This window comes from Ziziphus jujuba, chromosome 4 (assembly GCF_031755915.1).
Source record: "Ziziphus jujuba cultivar Dongzao chromosome 4, ASM3175591v1".
NCBI lineage: Eukaryota > Viridiplantae > Streptophyta > Magnoliopsida > Rosales > Rhamnaceae > Ziziphus > Ziziphus jujuba.
This window is the reverse complement of record NC_083382.1, coordinates 14,802,566-14,813,634: the sequence shown is the minus strand read 5'-3', so window position 1 is coordinate 14,813,634 and position 11,069 is coordinate 14,802,566. Positions and strand designations below refer to the sequence as shown.

The 11,069-nt window shown below is 38.6% G+C and overlaps 1 protein-coding gene across 1 annotated transcript; it reads left to right on the top strand.

Annotated features, from left to right (window-relative positions):
* The first annotated feature begins 4,107 nt into the window (after nucleotides 1-4,107).
* Nucleotides 4,108-9,584, top strand: LOC132803555 (protein ACCELERATED CELL DEATH 6-like). Its single transcript, XM_060816776.1, has 5 exons — nucleotides 4,108-4,260; nucleotides 4,312-4,416; nucleotides 4,564-4,741; nucleotides 5,097-5,257; nucleotides 9,024-9,584. The coding sequence occupies exons 1-5, from the start codon at nucleotides 4,108-4,110 to the stop codon at nucleotides 9,582-9,584; spliced, it is 1,158 nt and encodes a 385-aa protein (XP_060672759.1).
* Nucleotides 9,585-11,069: the final 1,485 nt, after the last annotated feature.

The following is an 11,069-nucleotide window of genomic DNA, read 5'->3' as shown; positions in this document are numbered from 1 at the left end:
TAGGTGATCAGGGAGAGGAACACCATACACAGTCTCGAATGGGGTCAGTTTTGTGGAAGAATGAATGGATGTGTTATAGCTATACTCAGCCCAAGGAAGCCAATCCACCCACGAACGAACCTGAGCCCTTGGAAAACACCTTAGATATTGCTCCAAGACACGGTTAGCAACTTCCATTTGCCCATCCGTTTGAGTTCATAACTGGAGCTCATTTTCAGTTGTGTGCCCTGTAATTGAAAGAGGGAACGCCTGAAGATACTAAGAAATATTTTGTCCTTGTCACCGACAACTGAGGTGGGAATACCATGAAGACAAACAATATTCTTCACAAAAGCCTTTGCTACTGAAAGGGCAGTGAATGGGTGCTTCAAGGCAGTGAAATGAGCGTATTTGGACAATCAATTGACAACTACCATTATAATCGATAAGCCTTGAGAAACCGATAAACCTTCAATAAAGTCCATGGAAATGTCAGACCAAACCTCGTTCGGGAATGGGGAGAGGTTGAAGAAGGCCTGCTAGCTGCATGCTATCATGTTTAAAACATTGACATATCTCACATTGCTATAAAAATTATTTCACCACCTTTAGCATGTTTGCCCAAGAGAAGGAACGCCACAAACGAGACAGGGTCTTATGAAACCCAAAATGGCCACCAACAAGGGAGGAATGGTATTCTAAAATAATGGTGGAAAGCAATTGAGAAGAAGGATTTAAGAAAATCCTATCCGTTATGAAACCGTACACCATCCCTCAGATAATGTAATGAACTCTTAGTGCACGTGGAGTAGAAAGGGTCATGTTGCACCTCATCTTGAAGTGTGGTCCACCATTTTGCATAAGGCATGGAAATGTTCAATGGAATTCACCCATCCTAGATAGAGAATCAGCTACTTGGTTCTTAGGTCCTTTTTTGTATTCCACCACGTAGTCATATCCCATAATTTTTGGAAGCCACCTTGTTTGAGTTGGAGTTGTGATGTGTTGCTTCAGTAGGTACTTGAGACTCCGTTGATTGGACTGTACTGTAAACGGCTTCCCCAATAGGTAAGGTCACCATTTACGAATGGACTTAACGATAGCTAGCATCTCCTTCTCATAGGCAGAGAGTGTTAAGGCAGCTCCTTTGATGGCCTTACTGTAATAGGCAATTGATCGATTATTTTGGGTAAGGACTACTCTTAATCCAACTCCACTAGGATCACATTCTATTACAAATGGCTGTGAGAAATCCGAAAGACCAAGAACGGGTGGAGAAGTCAAAGCCATCTTAAATTGTTGGAAGGATGTAGCTGCCTTTAGAGTCCAATGAAAACCATCTTTGGATAGAAGTCGATATAGCAGAGCTGCTATCCCACCAAAATGACAAATGAATTTGAGATAATAGCCCACTAAGCCTAAGAACCTCTGAACTCCTATGGTTGTGGTGGGAGTTGGCCACGCTAGAATGGCCTCTATTTTAGATGGGTCCACGGCGACTCCTTGGTCCGAAATTATATGCCCCAAATAATCAATTGTGCTTACTCCAAACCTGCATTTAGACATCTTAGCAAATAACTGGTTATCACATAAGATTGGCGAAACAATTTGCAAGTGGGAAAGATGATCTACCCATGTCTTCGAATATACCAAAATATCATCGAAGAAAACTAGAATAAATTGCCGTAAATGGGGGCTAAAGAGCTCATTCATGAGGCTTTGGAAGGTGGCAGGAGCGTTGGTAAGTTCGAATGGCATTACCACAAACTCATAATGACCATCATAGGTGCAGAAGGCTGTCTTATGGACGTCACTTTCATGTACTTTGATTTGGTGGTATCCAGCCCGAAGATCCAATTTGGAAAAATATTTAGAACCTTGCAATCCATCAAGTAGCTCATCAGTCAAGGGAATAGGGAACTTATCTTTAATGGTGATGCCATTCAATGCTCGGTAGTCAACACAAAACCGCCATTCGCCATCGGCTTTCTTTACGAAAAGAACAGGTGAGGAAAAAGGACTGTGGCTATGATGAATGAGACCAACTTCTAGTAGTTCCCGAACCATCCATTCGATTTCAATTTTTTGATAATATGGATATCGATATGGCCTAACGCTGATAGGCCCTGCACCAGGTTGGAGAGGAATGTGATGATCGTGTGCCCGTGGTGGTGGTAATGAAGTGGGCAGAGAAAATATGGAAGAAATGTATCAAGGAGTTGTGCCAAATCCGCTGGATGGGGTTCATTTGAATCAGTGGGTATGATGAAGTGAAGGAGGAAGCCAATGTCGTGTAGTCCATATAAGTCCTTAGTGGTTAAGACTTCTATCCCCTTTTTATTTATCCCATGAAATGTATGAGTCTTTCCTTCTTGCTTGAACAGCATGGTTAACTTGGAATAATCGGTTTCAATTGGGATAAGTGTGGCAAGCCATTGAACCCCTAGAACAAGTGGACAGGTAGCAACAGGTAATATATAATAATCCGTAGTTACACATATACCTTGAATTTTTATGGTCAATGCTTGGCAGAGCCCACACATTCCATTCCCTCCTTGTTGGCCACCATGACTTGTATTTTCTTGCTCTTGACAATCAGGAAACTGAATTTGGAAACTATAGCTTGGTCAATGAAATTGTGCGTACGACCACCTTCAATCAGTACCACAATATCTTTGTTTTGCAACTTTCCCATCACCTGAATGGTTTGTGGATGGCTAGCTCTCGCAATGGCATGGTAGGAGATTTCTAGAACCACCTCCATGGGGTCATACTCAGTTGAGTCATCTTTCTTTGTCTCTAGGAAAGGTTCGGTAGAGTCAGCAATCATGAATAGCTATGGTTTCTCGCAATGATGCCCCGGCATGAATTTCTCATCACAATAGTAACAAAACCCCTTTTCGCGGCATTCTAGTGCTTTCTAAGTTGAAATCCGACAAACAGGTGTGTTGGTTGGTGTAGTGCTATTATACAGATTGGACGACAATCCCAACAAACCTGCTGAGGAGTTAGAATTTACCTTAGGAACCATTGTAGTAGGGGAGGAATGAGACGGGTTGAAGTTTTCCTTTGCAACTGGTTCCTTTCCTCGATCAACCGTGCGACACCAATGGTTTCTGCTAAGGTGGTGAGATGTTTAATTTTAACATCCAGTCGAATATCATCTTAGAGTCTGGTAATGAAGCACCCGATCAAGAAATTTTCAAGTACCTCGTCCACTCTTTGAGAAAGTCTTTCAAATGCCTTCTGATCAGTGGCAACCGTCGTGGTCTACTTCAATCGTGTCAAAGTTTCTGAAGGATTATCAAAGTTTGTTGGTCTGAAATGGATGAGAACTACCTTGGTTAGTTCGGGCCACATCAAAGGTCCCCGAAATTTGGTAAAAACAATGCCATTGTCACGTAATTCCTTCTAAGTGAAAGGATGCTATGCGTACTTTTTGTTCTGTTGGTACTCTTTGGTATTCAAAGTATTGCTCAGCTTTGTAGATCTATCCAGAAGGGTCTTCCCCATCAAATTTTGGAAAGGGTAGTTTGAGATGTGGATCGTGGGCCTCAATATGGTTATTGGAAGATTCTCCTAAGGAGAATGGATTAATTTCCTGGTGAACAGGTTATGGATTTCGTGCCAAACGTAGCGCCTGGAGTTCAATTAACACCTGCTGCATAGAGGCATGCACCTGATCAAGACTTAATTCATGTTTATACAAGGTCTCATTCACTTCGTTGAACCTTTCGACATTAGTCTTTCCACGGGTCTCCATGGTAAACCTGCTCTGATACCAATGATGTGGTATTTGTGTATGTGGAAATATTCCCCTGTTTTGGGCAATGGGAAACAGAGGTAAATAGAGAGTGAGGGAGAAACTAGAGAGAGAAAGAGTGTAGAGAGAGAAAAGGTGGTAAGTGGGTCCGTTGCCAATGTTAGTGGCACATTTTGATAGAAGAGATTAGAGAGGAAGGATTATGTGTTTTTTGGTTAAAATCTACATTTTATTCCTCAAGGCCAAGCTTAAATAGCTTACACAGATATTAACTAAATAACAACATTCATAAAAATCAAAGATAAAACCAGGTCTTAGGAGACTAAGTCATCTGTCAACCCAATGTCCCACGTGAATCTTCTAGCATGGCAAATGCAACACCTAACACTCCTCAACTCTACAAGGCTGTTTCGACCAACAACATTGATTTACTTCGCCAACTTTCAACAGATAGTGATTTGGAGATTTCTCTTTTTGAGCAGCGAACATCTCGAGGAGATACACTCCTTCATATTGCAGCAAGCTTAGGCTATGATTAACATGTTCAAGAGATCCTCAATAATTTTCAGAAACTTGTTGAAAAAAGGAACTCCGCAAGCAATCTCCCTCTCCATGTTTCTGCCGATTCTGGGCACCTTTCCACACTTGAAATTTTGCTCGTCTTTGGAAAAAAGGTAAATCTTTCTGATGCTTGTAGTACCAACGCTAATACTAGTAGTAGCAATATGCTGCTAATAAGAGAGACAAATAATGACAAAGAGACAGGCTTGCATTTAGCATTGAAGAATCGACATAAAGGGATCCCCTGAATATTGTTCGAGAAAGATCCAAAAGTGACACATTATGTGAATAGGGAAGGAAAATCTCCTTTGTATATGGCTGTTGAAGCTAGTTACATGGAGCTTTTTAAGCCCATGATGGAGGATCAAGATGGAAATAACCCTGATGATCTTATGAAACAAAAAGTTGTCCATGTTTGCATTGATGGAAAGAATGGAGGTATGTAGTCATAATGTCCTTATCTGTTATTGTGTCTATTGATCTATGTATATATAGAAATTTTGTTACAGTGTGGGGTATGCAAGTCGTTTTTTCTTTTTTTCGGAGGTATGCAAGTCTTATTACCGATTAAAGAACATAATAATAAGGCAAGCTATATATATATAGGAAATTAATTATCTCAAATTAAGATTGTTTTATAACACCAGTTATTTTGGACATTTTATTACTAAAGAAGTGGATATCTGCCTTTACATCGGTTGATGAAAGAGGAAGAAATTCTCTGTGGCACTAGTAGGTCATACGGAAGGAGTTAAACGTATACTAATTGAATTTAGAGAATCTTCTTATGTAGCTGATGAAAATGGCTTCTTTCTGATTCACATGGCATCTAGTAAAGGTCATATAGATATAATCGAAGAGTTTCTGCAGCATTGTCCCTATTCAAGAGAGCTGAACAATAATCAAAATCAGAATATTCTTCATCTAGTCGCAAAGAATGGAAGAGCCAAAGCAGTAAGATATATGCTAAATAATCCTCAACTTCAAATTTTGATGAAAGAGATTGCGAACGAAACACTCCTTTACACTTGGCCACAAAGGGTAGTCATCCTATGGTTGTTCGCATTTAGACATGGGATTCCAGAATTGACTTACAACTCATGTGTAACACCCCGTCCCAAATCGCATCGGAATTCGTGCACGTTGATCGAGGTTGATCGTTGACCGAGTGGGTCAAAAGTTGACTTTTTGTTCCAGTTGGAATTTCAAGTTGATCAGAGTATCGTGGCGAAGTGCACGATGCACCGAGTTCGTAGACTAGTAGCACGTCGAAAATGGAGCTACGGTTTGAAAGTTATGAGCAAAACAAGTTGAGGTCCAAACTGTCCAAAGGGTGCCGGAGTTGACTTTTTATTTATGGGGAAATGAGCATTGACTCGTCCATGGTTGTGAAGTGCTCGTCGATACGAGTTCACAGACTAGCGGCACGCTTAAAACGGACATCCGGTTAAAAAGTTATGGACGCGTGAAGTTTGCCGGATACCATAATATTTTAATGTTTTTAAGTCGATGAACAGTGAAATGCCACGTGTCAGCTTCAGGGAAGAGAGAGAAAGAGAGAGAGAATCCGACCGGCCACCGGAGATTTTCAAATTTTCCGGCCGATCTACTGTACACGCACCGGCCAGCAAGATTCCCCTCCCCATTTCCGGCAAAACCTCAAAATTTCATAGCCATTGGCCGCCGGACGCGCCCAAATCGAGGCGGCGAAAATCGGCGGTGACTTTTTCCCTCCACCGCCGGTTGACCCATTTCCGGCCATTTTTCGGCCACACGCACCAGCTAGCCAACACCACCTCCTCAAGTCCGGCCGACCCACCAAATTTCACGGCCACCGGACCACCGACGTGCCGGGATCGGGGCGTTTTCCGGCGAGGGGCCGAAAATCTTCAAACGGTGATTTCTCCGCCGTCCGGCCTCCGTTTGCCTCACCGCCGGTCCCGTTGGATTGCTCTCCCCTCGATCTACAAATTTGCAAAAAATCCCAGCCAACGGCCACCACACGCGCTGCCGCCGGCGACGGTTGCCGGTGACCACGGCGGCTCGCCGAAAGTTACTGTTCCGGCGAGTACCCAGTCCCACCGCCGGCTCCTGTCCACTGTGTTCGATCTCTGAACCCGAATCCAACATTCGGTTTCGCCAATTTGCGACGGTTTGGGAGAATTGCGGAGTCGAAACCCGAAAGCTTTCCGGTGAGATTCCGACCCCGTCGAGTCCGATCACCGGAAAGTAAGACCGAATCAGTGATCCTCATCACTCGAGCTTTGATTCGGTATATAACTCATAACTTTTAGATATCGTTTGGTGTTCGCTCCCCAGGTACCCATTTGGGAATTACCCGAATAAAATATTAATATTTTTGGTTGGTACACTGTGGTTGTTTAGGTGCGCGTACGAGTGGTGGAGTTGATCCTGCGAAGGATCTTAGTTGATTTACGCGCTCAAGGTGAGTGACTCACCTTCAAAAATTATTTTGGGCAATTAATTATGTTTAATTGGTATTTAAATTGGTTTTTCAATTATGCTCATGTGGTGCGATTTAATTATGAATTTTATTGTGGTTTAATTTATTTATCATGCATGAGCAAAGTGTATTTCGGTAATATTCGTACGTGGTTTAAGTATTATTTTTCGGGTATAATTGGGTTAAATATTTTACGAAAATATTTGTTTAAATTTTATAAATTATGCCCGCGGTATTTTTATGATTGCATCTCGTATTTCGAGAAAGTTGTGGTTTGTTTGTTATCGATGGTTCATACCAATGTATTAAATAAAAAATATGTGGGATGGTAAGTGTGAGAATTTAATGTATTTCCCACGATAGTTTTGGAAAACGGTACGGTTGGTTTAATAATTATTTTAGACGCATTCACACAATATTGGTGTTCTGGTATATGTATATGTGGTTTAGCGCGCAAGTATTATTATTTCACCCGTGAGTTGCGATTGGACCGTGGGCAGGCAAGTTTGTTATTGCGCACAGCTGTCCCCCTCCTTGGCCGGGATGATGGTTTCAGCAGCGGTACTGTCGGGACGCCGAAGTGCTGTTTGCAAGTTTCTCTCTTTAACCCCCCGCCAGTCGGTACTCAGGATGCTGGGTATCGGAGGGCATCACTAGTATATGGTGTGGTGCGTCAAGTCAAGTGTAATTGTCAGGTGTAAATTGCAAATAATGTTTTAAATCCCAAAGGTGTTCAAAAATTATTTATTATAAGTTATTACATTTTAATTATATATTGGGGTATGTATTTACTTATTTATTGTTTATCAAATGGTTTAATCCCTTGATTTTCGGGAGGTATGTACATCGGGTTTTGTGAAATTGTTTTAAAAAGGGAACAATTCAAACGGAGTGATTGGTGAGAGTTTTGAGGGAAATTATAGTTTCCAACAGTTATTATTATTTATTTATTAATTGTTGGTATTTATTCAATTTCTTTAATTGTTATTATTATTATTTTATTATCATTAAAAGTGTTCAGTAATCAGGGTCACTTATTGAGATGATTAGCATCTCACGTTTTTAAGTTCCGTTCCCTTAGGTGCAAGTGGTGGTAGGCGTTCTTCCAGAGTGAACAAGTGTATTATTTATTTCATCCTTGTTGTATTTCTATTGATTAGCACTTCTTAAAGCTCTGTATACTATTGGGACACTTATGTTTTATTTATGCACTGGATTGTTGTTATTGTTGAGAAGTGCTGAAATTTGTGGAACAATTTGTAGTTTGCGGGAGGAATAAGGGGATGAGTATAGAAGTGTGTTTTCAGTGCAGGTGTTTGTGGTAAGTGCATCCCTTAGGAGAGGTTCTGCCGGATTTTCCATTGGAGGGTCCGGTAGGATTTCCCTGGGATCAGGGCTTGTCTAGGGTTCCGGGGAGGAATTCTGGATGGGTCCTGACATCATGAATGACGAAGGAAAGACGGCTCTTGATGTTGCTAAGAGTTTTAGCTCCAGGATGCCCCCATTTCGTGAGGTATAATTCATTTACTATTCAATTCAACTCTTATGTAATGTGTACCTTTCAAACCTTTAACACTTGATATATTACTAGATATCTAATATAAAGTGAGAATTATGTTTTTAACAGATCAAAATTGTATACGTATATGCTAACTTAATCTGCTATGGAGGATGAGCATGCCCAAATTATATCCAAAACAGCAAAATTATGCAGACACATACACATGCAAAATTTAAATCTCCAAGGGCTTATGTCTCACATAGCAAAATTATGAAGATGTACGCATGCAAATACAAAAATTTAGATCTCTAACGACCTTTTATTGGACTTTTAAGTTTAGTCTAATCAAACAACCTTTATTAAACATACAATCATCATCTTCTTTACTTTCATGTGCTAAAATCTGATTTTTGTTTTAAGAACACACATGTAAAGCCCAAAGATCAACAAAATTAGTTTTTTTTTTATTTTTTTTTCCCCTCTCTCTCTCTCTCTCTCTCTCTCCCCCCCCCCCCCCCCCTTGCTTCATACATATTTACTTGCAAGAAAAAAAATAAATAAATAAATAATTCCTGCTTTGCAGCAATTGACATGGCAAGCCTTGGGGCACGTCGGTGCTCCACGAGCTCAGAGCATAATCATCGGCATGCCTATTAACCCCCAAAACTCGAAACCAGAAGAGAATACTGAAGAACAAGTGCAGATAGATATAAGATACGCGGAATTTTACAAGGATAGTGTTAATACTCGAGCAGACAGAGACAAAATACGTGGAATTTTACAAGGATAGAGTTAATACTCTTCTATTAGATGCAACGCTTATTGTCACCGTAACTTTCGCTACCGGATTCTCAGTGCCCGGCAACCATGATGATAGCTCAGAGCCAAGCCATGGAATAATGAGAAACTCAGTCTACAACAAATTCATGTTGCATACATGCATAATCAGCAACTACGTTGCTTTTTATAGCTCCCCTACAGCTGCTGTTGCCATAATTTGGTCACAATTGGGTGATCTTAATTTGGCAATTACCTCCCTTAGATTCGCGGTACCATTGTTGGGATTAGCTCTGACCATGGTCTCGATAGCATTCATGGTAGGAGTTTATCAGGTAGTGAGCAAAAACATAGGGTTTGCCATTTTTATCTTAGTCATGGGCTTGATTGGCGTCCTTGCTGTGTCACTGCTATTTGCTCCACTTTTTTTCCCAAGTTCCTCACTCCATCGCATTACACGCTACATTTTATATTATCCCTTCCATTTGTTGGTAATAGTTACAAGGAGTGATATTGTTGATGACAATAATATAATCTAAACAATATGGTTGTGATGCTATACTATTTAATATGATTTCTTGTGTATTGTAGTGAATTTTCACTTATATAATTATTTTTCTCCAACTACAATGGGTTTATACCAATAGTTATTATCATTTCCATTTGGGCTTGGCCCATTGAAATTAATCGATTGAAGGACACGTATGTGGTATAATTTAGACAAATTATCCAAAAAGGAAAAACTTACATAGATTAATATTTATTTTTTTTTTTGTTAAAGACATTGAAAATATTTTTAGCAAAAAGAAAAAAAAAATGTTATTGAAATCTTCAAAAATTAAATAAAATATATATATACATATTTATTTTCTTTATGGTCACCTATACGTGCTAAACAAGCAAAAACACTAACTATATTTTAAAAGTACATTATTATCATCTTATTTAAGTGTTAAAATTGTAGGATTCTAGAGTAAGTGCATAATACGCAATGCCATTCCTATATTTATTTTGCCAAACAAAGTAACAGCAAATGATACAGCGAGTTGCCTAATATTTGCACATTCAATTTGTAAATAGCTCCCTTGTATTTTGATCATGACAACATTCAAAAAACAATCATAGAATTTGATAAGTTATATTTGGAGGTAATCACGTTCTTCGTAATTTTTCCATTTATTGAGGATTGAATCCTTAAATTTCACGATATAAAGTTACTCAAACTACTGGAATAACCAGTGGCGGACCCAATTTTTTTTTTTTTTTTCTTTTTTCCTCCCCCAAGGGGCAACATACATAATGAATCATAGATTATTTTCTAATATGTAGTTTGAAAAAAGTAATAACATAAGCAAATATGCAACAAATTTAGTTTAGGTAACTGAAGTCCAACTAATTATGATATTCATTAAACCAAATTTTTTTATAGACCAAAAATGATTAAAAGGCTAACAAGGTTTTTTTGGCAAATATATGTTCGATTAGATCGCTCTACTGATCATGAAATGTTTGTTTTAACTGTAAACTATTATTTTCAAATTTAAAATAATTTTAAAGATATACAACTAATTAAAAAATAAATTAACAATGAAAACAAAATAAAAGAAATTGTCACTAAAACCAAAGCTTACAATGTAATTACAAAAAAAAAAAAAAAAGTTAATAAATACTATATTGTTGAAAATGTATATTTCTAATTTTAATTATAGATTTATTTGCTTATAATTAGTAGCTGATAATAATGTTATAACTAAGAAATTGCGAAAAAAATATTATCATATAGTATATATAATTTTATATAATTGAGATATGAAAGATATAAAAAGTAGCTATTTACAATATATATATATATATATTAAACAAATAAATGAGAAGATAATAGATATGCAAAAGATAATGAATATGAATGAAATGAAAAAACTAAAACAAAAAATTAAATGAAAAAAAAAATCACAATGAAAGTGTTCTGCTGGCTCAGGTGTGGAGCATAAGTATAATAGATAAGGTAAATTGGTAAATGAAGT

Coding starts and splice junctions, on each gene's coding strand:
- LOC132803555 (XM_060816776.1), top strand. CDS start 4,108: ATGGCAAATGCAACACCTAACACTCCTCAACTCTACAAGGCTGTTTCG. Junction 4,417..4,563: donor TGCTCGTCTTTGGAAAAAAG/GTAAATCTTTCT, acceptor ATATTGTTCGAG/AAAGATCCAAAAGTGACACA. Junction 5,258..9,023: donor AGAATGGAAGAGCCAAAGCA/GTAAGATATATG, acceptor ATACTCGAGCAG/ACAGAGACAAAATACGTGGA.